The sequence below is a fragment of the Physeter macrocephalus genome, unplaced genomic scaffold, assembly GCF_002837175.3.
Source record: "Physeter macrocephalus isolate SW-GA unplaced genomic scaffold, ASM283717v5 random_673, whole genome shotgun sequence".
NCBI lineage: Eukaryota > Metazoa > Chordata > Mammalia > Artiodactyla > Physeteridae > Physeter > Physeter macrocephalus.
In genome coordinates this window covers 26,641-42,189 of record NW_021145983.1, presented here as the reverse complement: position 1 = coordinate 42,189, position 15,549 = coordinate 26,641, and the positions used below count along the sequence as shown (strand labels likewise).

At 50.5% G+C, this 15,549-nt stretch overlaps 1 protein-coding gene across 1 annotated transcript; it reads left to right on the top strand.

Annotated features, from left to right (window-relative positions):
• Positions 1 to 444: 444 nt before the first annotated feature.
• On the top strand, positions 445 to 3,399 carry LOC102976417 (ubiquitin-conjugating enzyme E2 variant 1; the record flags this gene model as incomplete). Its single annotated transcript, XM_028486128.2, has 2 exons — positions 445 to 609; positions 1,879 to 3,399. Coding segments are annotated over 2 exons (312 nt in total), but the record flags the coding sequence as incomplete, so codon positions are not given.
• Positions 3,400 to 15,549: the final 12,150 nt, after the last annotated feature.

The following is a 15,549-nucleotide window of genomic DNA, read 5'->3' as shown; positions in this document are numbered from 1 at the left end:
AAGTGGGAAGCGACTCTCCCGTCTCTCCCCCACCCCCACCTTGTGCTTCGTTTTGAAGTTCAAGAGTTACCTGTTCTGTGCTTTGTACATGGTGGTATTTAATGCACTGGCTGATGGTCCCCGCATGAGTAGACATCTGGTGTGACTTCCCAGAATGAAGAATGCCTCTTACACATCATTTCCCAGAGCGTAGAAAAATTAACATAAAAACAAGTCCATCTGATTGGGCTTAATAATACTAACATGAAACTTCAGTGATAACTAGCTTAAATTTTCTGCCTTCTTTATATTTCCCCCCAGGCCAGGATTCATATACACCAGTGTAAGGACTAATTGATGCTAACTTATCAAATAACAAGTAGACTTTGTGTAATGGAAGCAGATGCACCAGTTCTGCAGTCAGGAATAAATGAGGTTTCAGAAGTTCTACCTTTTTGAATTCTTTGTAATTGCTTGACATGGCTGTACCCTTTTTTTTTCCAGACAATTTATGAAAACCGAATATACAGCCTTAAAATAGAATGTGGACCTAAATACCCAGAAGCACCCCCCTTTGTAAGATTTGTAACAAAAATTAATATGAATGGAGTTAATAGTTCTAATGGAGTGGTAAGTTGTTTTTCCTGCCCCTACTTGTTCTCTGGGGTTCTCTGAAAAATGCTTTGTACTGTAATATCAGGGGCACTTTGGGCCAGAGTCCATATGTTAATTGGTTATTTGATGATAAAATATATTGCAGTATGAACATGTGCAGATTTGGGGTGAGGGCCTGTTTCCCAATTGTGTTTAACCACAACTTACACGGCATTTACTCTGGCCTGTATTACTCAGCACTATGCCGGTCACTTTGAGATAAGAGCTCATTCAGTCCTCCTGATATACACCCAAGAGGTAGAGAGGTGAGGAAACCGAGGTGAAAGATCTTGCCCAAGGTCACACTTTTACCTCATGGGCCTTATTTGGGGACGACATACTATTTTTTTCCTCTAATGGTCTTGCTTTTTCAACTTATTTTTACCATTTGCACTGCCATAAATGGAAACCAGCCTCATTTGTCATAAGAAGGCAGTAACGGCAATGGTAAATATGACAAAAACAAAGCAAAGTTGGTAAATTCTTCCTCCATTTGTTGCTTGCCAAAGGTTTTTGAGCCTCTGAGGCCTGCTCTCTTGTTCAGAGGGGAGATCAGCAAGTATTAAAGGGTGCTGCATATTAGCATTGCATGAGCTAGTAAGCCTTCTGTTTTGAGGTATTCAGAAGACTTGAAAGAAAATTGAAAAGAGGTGAGCCTTGTTACTGTGTTCAGTGTTTAGTGTTGTCTTTGAGTTCCACCTGAAGTCCTGAACCCAGGACTCAGCTCACACTTCGGGAAATTTCTTGGGGAATGCTACACTAACTTGAGAGGGTGTGACTCTGAGGAAGGCCCTTGTCTTTAGAGCCTGGGTCCTCGCCAGGTTGCTTGTGCTCGCCCTACTGCCCTGTGCCTCTTCATCGCCCACGACCTGAGCGCAATGTTGAGAGCACAGGCCCTGAGCGGTAGCAGCGGCCAGCCCCGGAGCAGCTCAGGTTGTTGTTTCAGAGCCGGTCAGGTTGAGTCTCACCAAGTGTCAAGTGCCGTTTCTCTAAAGGTGGCTTTACTTATTCAGAATTTCCTTCTCCCACACGGTGAGGGTTTGGGACACAAAAAGGGAAAAACAGACTAACTGGAGGGAGGGTATCCTGTGGGTATTCTGCATGTTAGATACCACTGTGTGATCAGCATGTTCAACTTGAAAAATGCATTTTACTCACGTTTCTACTGTAGCTTAGCTCCAGCATACAACTTTTCTTTTGTTTGAGAGCCTGACAGTAATTTGTTCTTTGTTTGCCTTTCTGTAGGTGGACCCAAGAGCCATATCAGTGCTAGCAAAGTGGCAGAATTCATATAGCATCAAAGTTGTCCTGCAAGAGCTTCGGCGCCTAATGATGTCTAAAGAAAATATGAAACTCCCTCAGCCTCCTGAAGGACAGTGTTACAGCAATTAATCAAAAAGAAAAACCACAGGCCCTCCCCTACCCCCCATTCGATTTAAGCAGTCTTCATTTTCCACAGTAGTAAATTTTCTAGATACGTCTTGTAGACCTCAAAGTACTGGAAAGGAAGCTCCCATTCAAAGGCAGTTTATCTTAAGATACTGTAAATGATACTAATTTTTTGTCCATTTGAAATATATAAGTTGTGCTATAACAAATCATCCTGTCAAGTGTAACCACTGTCCACATAGTTGAACTTCTGGGATCAAGAAAGTATATTTAAATTGATTCCCATCATAACTGGTGGGGCACATCTAACTCAACTGTGAAAAGACACATCACGCAATCACCTTGCTGCTGATTACATGGCCTGGGGTCTCTGCCTTCTCCCCTTCCCCTCCCCCTGCCTCCTCCCTCCCTGCAACAGCCCTCCAGCTTGGGGTGGCTTCTTAGAGTAGATGTGAGGGTTTCAGGTCACAGCCTGTGGGACTCCTGCTGGGTGTGGGGGATGCTTCGTCTGCACCCCTGGTTTCTTTCTTTAAGTCTTAAATGCTGCCCCCCTTCCAAGCCACCATCCTCTTCCCACTCTCCACTACCACCCTTGGCCGAAGCATAGATTGTAACCCCCTAGGCTCCCCTCTGAAATTGGCCTTTGGTGAGGAATTCAGGGCTTTCCCCATATCTTCTCCCTCCACCTTAATCGAGGGGTGCTGCTTTGTCCTTCCTCCTCCTCAAGTCACCATCACCACCCAACACTTTCCGTGACACTTCCTTGCTTTGGCCAGAAGCCATCAGGTAAGGTTGGAAAGCATATCTGACCTCCCTCATGTAGTTTTGGAACCATACTTACTTAGTCTCCACCAGCCTGGGAAATGAATATTGGGTTCTCAGCCCTGCCCCCCTCTGCTGTCATCAGCTGATACGTTTTTTTAGCTCAGGTTTTGATAAGGTGTAAAGAACAGTCACCAGGGTCACAGACCTGCCAGCTCTCAAAGTCCTTGGTGGTTAAACTTGGAGAAAGGTCACAGAAGACACTTGTAAGCACACACGATCCCTCTGAATGAATTGTTTTCTTTTCCTGTAATTGCTTTTGCTTTTAAAAATTGAAGAAGTTTTAAACAGGGCTCTCATTTGGTCATCCTTTCAATCCATTTGAGTCTAGTTTGGAATCTGACAACTGGAACAAAAAGAACCGTGAACTCGGTGCACACTTTGGTTTCGGTGCTGCTGCTTCTCTCAGTCCTCAGCAGGGATAAGAAAGAACTCGGTGTGCACGGCAGATCCCCGGAATTCCTGGCCAATGGCTGCGTTTTTCCACTTTTCTGTTCAGGACCACTAAATGCTGAGATGTTGGACGCATACCGAAATAAAAGCAATTCATTGTGTTCTAAGGTTTTTTTTTTTTTTTTTTTTCAACTTAGTGTTTGTGTAAAGCCACCTTTTGAAGCAGCAACTGTCAAGTCTGAAAAGCAATTGATGTTTCCATTCATCTTTTTCTGGGGGAACCTTAGTTCTAAGGATTTAACATCCTGTAAGTAAAGTTTAACATAACAGTATTCCATAGGTAGACTTTTTATTGTCAGACCATTGCCTGATTTTAATATAATAAAAAGTGTGCGTTAATATTTAAGAAGCTGTGCTCTTCTTCCTCTTGGCATATAATTTATTCAGTAATAGAATTTAATGTCTTTGGGATTCAATTTGACCTCCTAAAGCAGGGGTCGGCAAACGTTTCCTATGATGGGCCCAAGTCAGTAAATATTTAGGCTTTTTTTCTTTATTTCTTTCTTTTGGCCATGCCGCACGGCTTGTGGGATCTTAGTTCCCCGACCAGGGATTGAACCCAGGCCCTCGACAGTGAGAGCGCGGAGTCCTAACCACTGGACCGCCAGGGAATTCCCAAATAGTTAGGCTTTATCGTCCAAGAGGCAAAATCAAAGAAATTACGTGAGTATTTATGTAACAAGAGAGAAAACAAATTTCCACAATTTTTTGGATGAAATTCAAAACATCATAATTGAGTACAGTTTTTATAATGTTACAGGTATACTAAGAAGAAGGAAATGCTTTTTTTAGGGGATAACATTTAATTGGGATTCAAAGTTAGTATTCCCTATTATCAAATCAATTGCAAATGTTCATCTATAAAAATCTTTCTTCATTTGAGGGGCCGTACGAAACCAGGCAGTGGGCCAGATTTGGCCCATGGACCATAGTTTGCCAACCCCTGCCATAAAAGATTGAGTGAAAAAAAGGGTTGTGGTCTCCCCTCTTTCCTTTGATTTAAGTAGCTTTGTGGGACCCTAGCTGCCAAGTCTCCACTAGTACCTACTTATTGGCTGGATGTAGTTGTCTTCTGGTTGGAAAAGAAAATAGAATTTTCCCATGTGTTTGTAGTGTTTGAAACAAGAGTTTTGATCTGATTGACAGTTTGTCTACCCTCTCCTGTGTGAGGAGTGGAAACATGTCGGCGGCTGTTTTTACTTAGGATTTGCACTTCTGCTGTGGTCCCAGCCACCAGTAGGCACCACCTTGGGGTCCTGTGCCAGGAGCCGGGTCATCCCTTGTGGCCGTTGGGGCTGGACCTGACTTCATGGAGGACGTCGGGTTGTTCCTAACAGGCCACCCTCCAGAAAGTACTGCCAGAATTTCTGCCAAATGGTCCTTACGAATCTGTCCTCTGGAGCGAATCGCTACCTTTCAAGCTCCTCTGAAAGGGGATCGGGCCAGAGACATTTGTGGGCTCTTCACCCTCAGTCAGTTCTCTCAAGGGAGAAAGAAGATGGGAGATTCTAAAATTATTTCAAAGTTCTACTGGAAAGCCCCAAAGCAGAGTCAGGGCTGAATCTAAAAGTGGCAGCTCTTCTGTGCAGTGACTTCCAGAGAGGAAACAAATCCCATCTGAAATCCGAGACTCTGCACCTGTTACCCTCTTAGCGGGCTACAGGGAACTGGGCCTAGAGCTTCAGGAACTCAACCAGAACCTTCTGTGACCACCGTTTGAACCTTTGGTCTGTGGTTATGTCCCACAGTTGTGTGATTTGCGCCTCATCTTTGCTGGTGCGTTCACAGGTGGTCTTAAGTTTACAGCCTAAACTTAGGGCAGAGAAGAAGCGCTCGTCTGAGGTGCAGAGAGAGCACTTCTTTCGCCAGGTGGCCTCCGATCCCCAGCTCTTGCCAGGTCTTTGCTCTTGAGAGAAAATACTTCCACTGTTCCTTTTCACTGTGCAGAACTGCACAGAGCAGAGAGGTCTTCATAGTGACCTGACAATGCTGGGGGGAAGCACCCCTCTTCTGATTGACCTACAGCAAACCAGCAAGGGGTCTCCGCTGCCACGTGACCTCTGGCCACGACCGTGTTGTGAGGGCAGTGCTCTTGAGCTGCTTCTCTGCTGAGAAAGTTCTTAGGCCCTTCGAGTGGAGGCACCACCGCTGCCTCCGGTTGTGGTATAGCAACGTGGATTGTGTTGAGTCAACGGCATGGGCCCTGCGGAGTGTCTGCTCCTCTGTCTGGCTGCCAGCCAGTCCTGCCTGGCCTCTTGCCCTTCCCCTCCATGGCAAGTGGACACTCAGTCACGTTCCCTTTCCTTGCCTGTGCCTGATCCGCAGAACCCCGTGAAGAAGGACTTGGGACATGGTGTCAAGGATTTCAGCAGAGGAGAACATTCTAAGGAAGGGCAGCATGTGAAAGCATCTCTTCTTTCCATGTGAGAGAAATGAGATCCTGGGGTGGGCTCTATGGGCAGCACATGGCTCTGAGCTATAGGGGTGACACCTGGACGTACCTCAAAGGCTTTCTCTCGGCGATTACATAAAGTTGGCTGCTGTGTTTTAGAGCTGTTGGCACGTTGGCTGCAGGTGGCCTTGGAAGAGGGGACGTCTTTGCACTTAGTGGCCGCCTCGCTGCTGCTGGCCCTGGCACCGTGAACAGGAAGGCACTGGCCATATCCTTGGGGTTCCGGCACATGTCTGATGAAGGTGCTTCTCGGTGCTGGGGATGTGGGCTGAGTGAATGCCAGATCTTTTTTTTTTAATTGGAGTATAGTTGATTTACAGTATTATTAATATATTAATTTTAGGTGTAATCTTTCTGATACAGATTTTTATGTGAAATCTCCCAACGTTAGTGTGTCAAACTGATACACTTTTTTCATTCCCATGTAGAACAGTACATCGCAGCTTGCAGGCCACAGTTGAGGCCTCCAAACATAAGGCTCCATCACCAGCTGTATCTTATCCTCCCAAGATTGTCATCTTGTTGGCCTTTGACCTCTGGGAGGCCTGCAGTCCCGGAAGCTTGGCCCAGGGACGTGCAGTGGGTCCCCAGAGCGTGGGCAGCACTGCCTGTGGCCCAGGTGGAAGGTGCCGAGTAACGCTGGGCTGCCGCCGGATCCCCGGGAAACAGACCCACATTTCACTGAGATGCCGTCCGCTGTGAGATGCACCATTATTTTATGTACTACCAAGAAAAAAAATGCTGCCAGACATAAGGGTAAGACGCTACTGATCTTAAGGAACGTCCCAGTTCCAGAAACGTTAAGATGTAAAAGTGTCCGTTTTAGATTTGGCGAGAAGTAGGGTGTCTTGTCAGTTGTGATGAGGACAGAGGTGGCAGCCACCCTGGCAGTGAAGGACGGAGACCACATCACATCCCCTGCTAAAAAAATTAACCTGCCCCTTACACTGTGATGAGAAATCTGAGCCGGAGACCCCATTTTTATTTTTACTAAAGAGAGACTACATGAACCTAGACAGTACTTCAAACAACACAAGGGAATAGAATGGAAGATGAAGTTCCCGCCACTTCTGACCCATCCTCTCAAGGCGAAGAAGCCCTGAGTGTTTGGGTCCCTCTGAGGTCAAGCACGCATGTGCGAGCCGTGCCCCCCTCCCCCTCTCCTCACCCACTGTATTTTGTTGTTGTTAATGTAACTGGGAATGTGGCCTCCACTTTGCTCTTCCTCCAGACCTTTTTCTCCCTAACAGAACCTCTCAAGGCCCCTGCAGAGCAGCATCTAGGGAGCCGCCCTGTAGTTCTGAACAGCTGCTGAGCGCCCAGTACACAGCGTGCCACCCCCAGTGACCAGGGCCTTACTGGTGACGCTGAGGTCGTCTCTGAGGGTTTGCTGCTGCTCACCAGCCTCAGGCCCGTGTGCGCATACACGTCAGTGGAGTAGAGTCCCAGAAGTGGACTGCGCCATCCAAGGACGTGGGCAATTTTAATTTTCTCATTTTCAAGTTGCCTCCAAACTAAGAAGTGCCAGTTTGCCCTCCCACCAACAATGTAGGACAGGTTACTTCTCCTCCCTTTCTCTATGCTCATACTTCTTCGCCAGCCCATCTTTGAGCTGAACATGCTATTTCAGTTTCATGTGCATTTTCTTATGTGTGGGGCTGTCTTTTCTTGAGTTGAAAAGTCCTTTTTTCCCTCTCATCTTTGTTACTTTTCCCTCCTGATTTGTAAGAGTGCCTTCCTTAAAGGAGTTCTCGCTGTCCGAGACAGTCATTTGAAGCATACACAGATGGCTCTTGTGTGGCTTGGCAGGGTCAGCCGATGGGTGGCCACCTTCACCAGCCACCGAGGACCCTGTGGTACAGTAGCTCAGATCAGAAACCCTTCCCTGTGGTCAGCTGGGGACATTTTCAGTCCCTCCTCGAGGCCTGTCCACTCCAGCGTCCCATGGATGAGTAGGGTTGAAGATAGGCACCTGGCCAGCAGAGTGGCTTCCTGACACCCCCCAGAGCTGCCTGGGTGACGTGGGTGTGTGTTCTGTGTTCTGATGTGTACTGCCCCCAGCAGGGCTTTGAAAAGTGCAGACCATATGCCAACTAAGTTGGCCAGTGCACTAAGTTGATACTTGAGAAACCTCTTGCTTCCAAAAGGCAGTTCTCATGTCTACCACCATCTTCCTGGCCCAAGTCCCCATCACCTCCCTGGGCTCTCAGCGCTGTCCCCATCCCCCACGGGCCACTTCCCACACATAGTGAAACGTGGCAACCTCACCCCCATCTGTTCCCTCCGCCTAGGATGTGCTTCCCTCTGGCTCTGTGGGGCTGACTCCCATCACTCGGAACGCAGGTCATGCGTATCCTCCTGAGGGAGGCTGGGCCCCATCTAAAGTAGCCACGCCCAGTCTCTCTGTCCTCACTGCCTGATTGTGTTTTGTTCCTGGCAATTATTAATATCTAACAAGCTGATTTATTGGGTTAGTTATTCCTCTTTCCCTCACTGGAATGGGCGTCACGCAGGTAGCTGCCTCATCTGGCTCATCCACGGCTCTGTCTCCAGTGCCGAGGGCAGTGGCTGAGACGAGGTCGGAATGTGTTCAGTGCGCACGTGAATTATTCGCCAGAGCGGGGCCTCGGCCTTCCTCTCCAGGCCATCGGCAGTGATGAGGGAAGGGTCCCGGTGGGCCACCATGGACTCACTAAGTGAACTGTGGGGTAGACAAACAGGTGGACTGGCTAAGGAGTGTGGCAGTTTGAAGACGAGTGAGTGAACGGAAGTGAGATCTTCACAGAATCTCTCTAACTCAGGGGATCTCAGCGCATGACCCGGAGTCAAGTGCGTCAACCCCAGCTCCGCCTACGGGCTGTGTGGCCCTGAGCAGGTTCCTTAGCCTCTCTGTATCCACTTCATAGGATTTTTTTTTTTTTTTTTGGCCGCACCCCGCGGCAGGCGGGGTCTTAATTCCCCTCACGGAGGAGTCCCAACCACTGGACTGCCAGGGAACTCCCAGCAGGATTGTTCTAATAATTACGTGAGGTCTTACGTGTAGTGAGATTCTCGCAGTCCTTGGCACACAGAAAACCCTTTAAGCTACTGTTAAATCACCCCGTTGCACCGAAGAGAAACTCCCCAGGTCTCCCGGCGCCGGGGTTCTCGGTTCGGGCTCAGGTCTGCGCGCCCGCTCTGCGCCAGCAGAGGGCGCTCGCGCGCTGCAGACTGATGCGCCGGCTTGGAGGGGTTGGACAGGGCTGGAGTGGAAGAGGGGACAGATGTGACCTCTGGGCAAGGAGGCACCACTTCTGAGCTGGCTCTCAGGCGTCTGGTTGTGTGCATTTGGCGCAGGGGGAGCCTGCAAGAGACCCGGGGAGGGGGTGCATAACCACCGCCCAACCCCATACCTACCTGGAGGACCCAGTGCACCCGCGTTACCAGCCCACAGTTTACCCAGGTTGAGCTACGGTCCAGAAGGCCGTCGCTAATGTCGTCCAGCCTGGGTGTTCATGGTGGGGTCCTGCAGCGATGCCAAGGTGGTCTCTGGCTTCAGGGGTCGCCAACAAATGCTTCAGGGGCCTGATGAGGGCTGCTACAAACTGGGAAACTGAAATTTTTGCCTCAGGAAGGAGGGCTCAGGATGGCCACATCTTTCAGTTTTTTGAGAGAAAAGCCAGACGTCAAGATTTAGTAAAATATCTCAATTTTTATGGTGTTAATGGATTAAAGGCTTTTTAAGTTTTAATCACCAGTTACTACCTCCAAGCTACCTTTTATCTCTCCCTTGGAGAAAGGCATTTTGAGACAAAACCAGATACCCTCCTTTCTTTGCCTGCTCACCCTATCCTCCTCCTTCAGGCCTCAGTTTACAGGTCACCTCCTACATCTGGGTTAGGAGCCAAACCCTATCCCCGAGCTTTCCCAGTGGAACTTTCATCCACTGATTTGTTCGTTCATTCATTCATTCATTTATTCAACAAACATTTATTGAGCATTTTCTGTGTGCTGATCTCTGTACTGGAGTCACAGCAGAGAACAAAACAGACCAAAAGTCGCTGTCTTTTGAGCTGACATTGGAATAGAAGAGACAAAGTGAATTCGCAATGTCATTTCAAAGCATGAAGCACATACCTGAAATACCCCAGTGAGAGCACGGGATGGGAAGGCAGCACTGGGCAGGGAGGGCCTTTCTGAGGAGGTAACTCCAAATGTGCAGAGGAGCTTCTGTGCCCAGAACCTGGCAGGGTGGACAGTTCCCGGTGAAGGGAACCACAAGAGCAAGGGCCCTGGGGTGGGAAGATGCATGTCACCCCAGGATGGATCAGTGGACACATGGATGTGCTGTGCCAGGCCCTGTGCCAGGCACTGGGGAGGCAACACCTGATGAATGAATGAACAGACCCAGGGCTTGCCCAAATCTGGCTGCCTCTGCTCTGGTGTCAGCAGCTTGGTCACAGGCCTCTCGCCATACACTCTGGCCTCATACACAGCTTGGCTGGAAATTTTCCAGTCCCATCTCTGGCTGGAAAAGCCCTTGCACAGCCCCAGGTATCACCCCCCGATCTGGCTTGAGCCCACTTTTTTTGTGGCCTAAACACTGGGCCAGAGTCCACGTGGCTTATCCAGGGGTGTGGGGTGGAGAGGGAAGCTGAGCTGATATCTGACTTCCCTGGGCCAGGGTGGGCAGGATGTTCCAGGAACATCAGGCCTTTCCTCAGAGGAAGGCAGTGATTTGGGGGCTACAGAAGCCCCCACCCAACTTTTGCCCTGGGCTGGGGTCCAGCCTGGATGAAATGAGATCTTTCTTAAAGGGTGGCAAGGTTAGCACATCCAGTCATGAACAGCACACAGAGCAAGGACACATCTGTCTTGTCTGCCTGACTCTTGCTCATCCAACAAATATTGTGAGGGCATCCTCTGTGCCAGGCACTGGGGATGCAGAAATGGACAGGACAGAAGAGTCTCTGCCATAATGCCAGGCATGGGAGACAGAGAGTAAAGAAATAATGAATAAACAAGATAATTTCACAACTGGATCAGGACAATAAGAACAGTACAGTGATGGAATTCCCTGGGGGTCCAGTGGTTAGGACTCAGCACTTTCACTGCCGGGCCTAGGTTTGATCTCTGGTTGGGGAACTAAGATCCCACAAGCCGAGTGGCGTGGCCAAAAGAAAAGAACAGAACAGTACAGTGAACTGATGTGGTAGATCAGAGAAAGGGTGGGAGCTGCTTTACATGGGTGGTCAGAGATGACCTCTGAGGAATGACATCTGAGCTGAGTGCTCAATGGAGAAAGAATTGGCAGAGGGAGCAGCTGGTGCAAAGGCCCTGAGGCAGGCATGAGCTTGGTGGGAGAAAGGAACATCAGGGAGGTCACTGTGGCTGGAGCAGAGTATGTGAGTGTGTCGGCGGTAGGAGGGAGGAGGATGAGACGGAGGCAGACCCCTCAGACCCTCGAGGACAGCTGTGATGCGAAGAATGATAGTGGCCTCCTCTTGGGGTGACGTGAGGGTTAAACGAGACAGTAAAAGAAAGTGTCTAAAACACAGTATGAGCAATTATTATTACTATTGTTATCAATCACCAACATCCTCCCCAGGTCTGGGCCTTGGGACCATCCTAAGAAGGGCTGTCCAGTCTTTCAGGTTCTATCTGTGGCTTGTAGCATAGCAGTCGCCCCTGTTGGCCCAGTTGCCCCCACCAGGGCCTGGGGGATGGGAATGAACACTGCCTGGCACAAAGCGATGGCTCAGCCAGCTCCAAGAGTCCCTGAAGGGCACCCCAGCCTAAAGCAGTGGTCTCCCCTCCCAAGGAGCCATACCCCAGCTGCCATGCCCCAGCCATTCACAATTTGGGGGCATCTCCCCCAGCCTGGTCTAAATCCTAGTACCCCTGGGTCACCCCGAGCTGATGATTTGACTTTTCTGAGCCTCAGGCGGGGCCACCACCTGCCCAGGCCAACCCTGCACCCCACCCTCAGCCCCCGCAGTGGCTCCGGCGCCCAAGCCATGGGTTCTTTGGAATGTGATTATTTTTCTTCCCAGATAATTCAGGCCAGAAGACGGGGCTGGCCACTTCCGGCCACACTGTTCTCACTGCCTTCCTGACCTTTCTCACTCCACAAACTTGACACTGTGGTCAGAAGCCTAAAGCCAGACCCAGGAGCCCCCATGCCTCCCCCTCTTGCCCGGGCCCCTGATCAGCACCCAGCTCTGGGAATCTGACTGTAAACACCCAGGACCCTCAGCTGCCCCTTTCTCACAAACCCCACCTGAGAACATGCTTACCCAGCCATGGATGTCAGGGAGCATTGCACTCTACAGTTTACAGGGTGATTCCAAACCATAGAGCTCCCTGGAGCTTCCCAGTTAACCCAGGGACACTTCGGCATCCACGCTTCCACATTCATTCATTCAACAAGTATTTAATGAGCACCTACTGTGTGCCCAGTGGATACAGCAGGGAGAAGAACAGGCAGAAACACCTGCCCTCATGAAATTGACATTCTGGGTGTGGTAATGGTGTACAGAGCAGGGAGAAACAATAAACAAGTGAAAATTCAATTATGTAGAATATTGGTTGGTGATCAATTCTATGGAGGAAACTAAAGCAGGGTGGGGAGTGCTGTTGATAGGAGTAGGGCAGGGAAGCCCTGATATTTGAGAAGGTGGTATTTGAATACAGACTTGAAAAAGGTAGGGAATTGAATCATGTGGACATCGGGGGGTGGTGGGGGGTGGAGGAGAATCTTTCTGGCAGAGGAAACAGCCAGTGCAAGGGGGGGGGGGGGGGGGGGGGGGGGGTGGAGGAGAATCTTTCTGGCAGAGGAAACAGCCAGTGCAAAGGCCCTGAGGCAGAAGCATGCCTTATTTATTGGAGAAACAGCCAGGAGGCCAGTGTGGCTGTAACAGAGTGAGTGAGGGGGAGGAGGGAGAGGATGAGGTCCAGGAGACAAGGGACAGATCATGCAGGGCATTGTAAAGATTCACCTTTTCCTCTGAGAGGGATGGGAGCTGTGTAGAGGAGAAACAGATGTGACTCAGGTTTTCACGGAGTTCCTCTTGCTGCAGGCCGTGGGGCAAGGGTGGAACAGGGGACCAGGGAAGAGGTGGAGACAGAGCCCAGGTAGGGAGGAGAGGATGGGACCACCCTGGGCATTCCCAGGAGAGCAAGTAAGAAGTGGTGGATGCTGACACTGTGTGTCATTGATTAGAGGATGTGTGTTTTTTTCACATGGTGTCTCCACTGACCCCGCCCTTCCCAAAGGCCCTGAGGTGGTGGGAGAGGCTAACAATGCTGGGTGACCTTGTGCTGTTTGCTGGCCCCTGAGCCTCAGTCCCCTCAGCCTGACCACAGGCCATGACTCAGAGCCCTGAGGCCCCCCCAGAAAGCCCAGCCCCAGGAGGAATGCTTTAACCCCCCTGCTCACTCCCAGCCCAGGACCGGATCCATTAGGCTGACGTCCTGTGACATTTTTACCCAAGGCCAGTGCTTCCTGTGAAACTATAGACATGTGACCCTCAAGCCTGGCAGAGCAGTGACCCTGGGGGGCTCTGAGCCAGGTCCAGGGAGGCAGACACCAGCCAGGCAGGGCTGGATCTGCAAGGGCTGTGTGTGGTGGTCTCCACACCCACCACAGCTCTTTTCAGATTAATCACAAAAGCGGCACCCGTGACTGGACACTTGGTACAGCCAAGCACCTTCCTGACCCAAGTTCCTGGAGGCCAGCACAGCCCTGGTGCAGGAGAAGGGGGGTGGGCAGGGACCCTGAGGCTCAGAGAGGGATGCCATTGGCCCAAGACACACAGCTGGTAAGTGGATGATGGGGGCTCGAATAGGCGTCTGAGCAACTCAGGATTATCTGCTCCATGGCCGGGCTGCAAGTCAGTTGCAGCTGCTGCAGTCCTGACCCCTGGGGGGCCCTAGAGACGGGTGCAGGGGTCCTTGAATCTGAGGAGCAGCCAAGAATGCCACGTGCGTGTGTGTGTGTGTGTGTGTGTGTGTGTGTGTGTGAATGTAGGAAAAAAATCCAGAAGGAAACACTCCAGTATTTTAACACCCTCACTCCAGCCAGATCTCGACCAGGGGCTGCCCCCTCCCTGGGACACTTGGCAGTGTCTGGAGACATTTTGGTTGTCACAACTGTAGGGGTGCTACTGGCATCCGATGGGTAGGGACCAGCGGTGCTAACCATCCTAGAGGGCACAGGGCACCCCCAGAGCAGACAGCCAGCCAGTCCACAATGTCAGTGGTACCAGGGCGGAGAAATGCTGCTCCAGCCTGTGTGAACACTGGGGGGTGGGGTGGGGGGGGTGTATTTCTTTCCTTTAGCTTGTCCTATTTCTTAAAGAGAAGTGATTAAGAGTATGGACTGTGCAGCCAGGACTGGGGTTTATATCGCATCTCCCCATCTGTGTACCCCTGGGCAAGTGTCCTTATCTCCCTGATCACTAGCTGTGCCGTGGGAGCACACCCACCTCCAGCGGCTGTGGGAAGATTCAGTGAGACGATGTCTGTGAAGGGGCTGGCTCAGTAGACCCTCAATTCGGGAGAAGTTAATGTTTGTGTCATTAGGAAAAAATAATAATAACATGCCCAGGGGCTGGGCCAGAACGTCATATAAAGTCACTCGGGTCGCCCTGACCCAACGCTTTGAGGGAAGGATCGTTTTTTATCCCTTATTTGGCAAATGAAGAAATTGAGGGGGCTTCCCTGGTGGCGCAGTGGTTAAGAATCCGCCTGCCAACGCAGGGGACACAGGTTCGATCCCTGGTCCAGGAAGATCCCACATGCCGCGGAGCAACTAAGCCCGTGCGCCACAACTACTGAGCCTGCGCTCTAGAGCCCACGTGCCACAACTACTGAAGCCTGTGCGCCTAGAGCCCGTGCTCCACAACAAGAGAAGCCACCACAGTGAGAAGCCCGCGCACCGCAACTAAGAGTAGCCCCCACTCGCCGCAACTAGAGAAAGCCCGCACGCAGCAACAAAGACCCAATGCAGCCAAACAATAAATAAATAAATAAATAAAAAGAAATTGAGGTACAGAGAGGTTAGGCAATTTGCCTGATGTCACACAGTAAGTGGCAGAGCAGGGACTGGAACGCTCGCTTCAAGACCCAAGTCCCCACCTGCCAACCACTGGCTCTCTCACTGCCTCTAACATCAAGTAAACGGGGTTTTTCAGTTGGGTTTTCCCAATTGTCTTCTCTAAAACTTGGGATGATTAAGTCTTCGTTGGAATTCAGATCACTGCTAAAATGACAGGTGCCCCTTGTATCTGGCCACTACCCTCCTGCCTGGGCCCTAGACACCCTGCTTTATGGTGGATCCCAAGAGAAGGGCCAAGACCCCTGGGAATTTCACGCCCCCTCCTGTCCTGAGCCGACTTCAAAACCCTCCTTGTTGTGAGCCCTGCTTTGATTTCAGGCATTTTATGGGCATGAAATCCAAGCCTTGGTCCTTCTGAAGATATGGTGTTCCTCGGGGGTGGGGTGGTCTTGTAGGGCCATTGGACAGGCCATGGGGCAGGGCTTGGGCTTTGAAAGGATCTGAGGGAAAGTCTAATCCCCCCTTTAGGATCTGGGGCCACGTTCTGGGAGAGCCAGGACCACAGGCGCACTCCTCTCAGTAAGCACCTATGGGCCAGATGCCCTGCCAGCCTGAGGCGGGCTTCATCTCATGCACTCTCCATAGCAGTTTCCATGAAGCCCGTGACATTCCCCCAATTACAGATGGGGAAACTGAGGCTCAGGGAAGAGCAGCCACTCAACCATCACTCAGCGCAGAGCCAGGTTCTAGGCTCTTTCCCTTG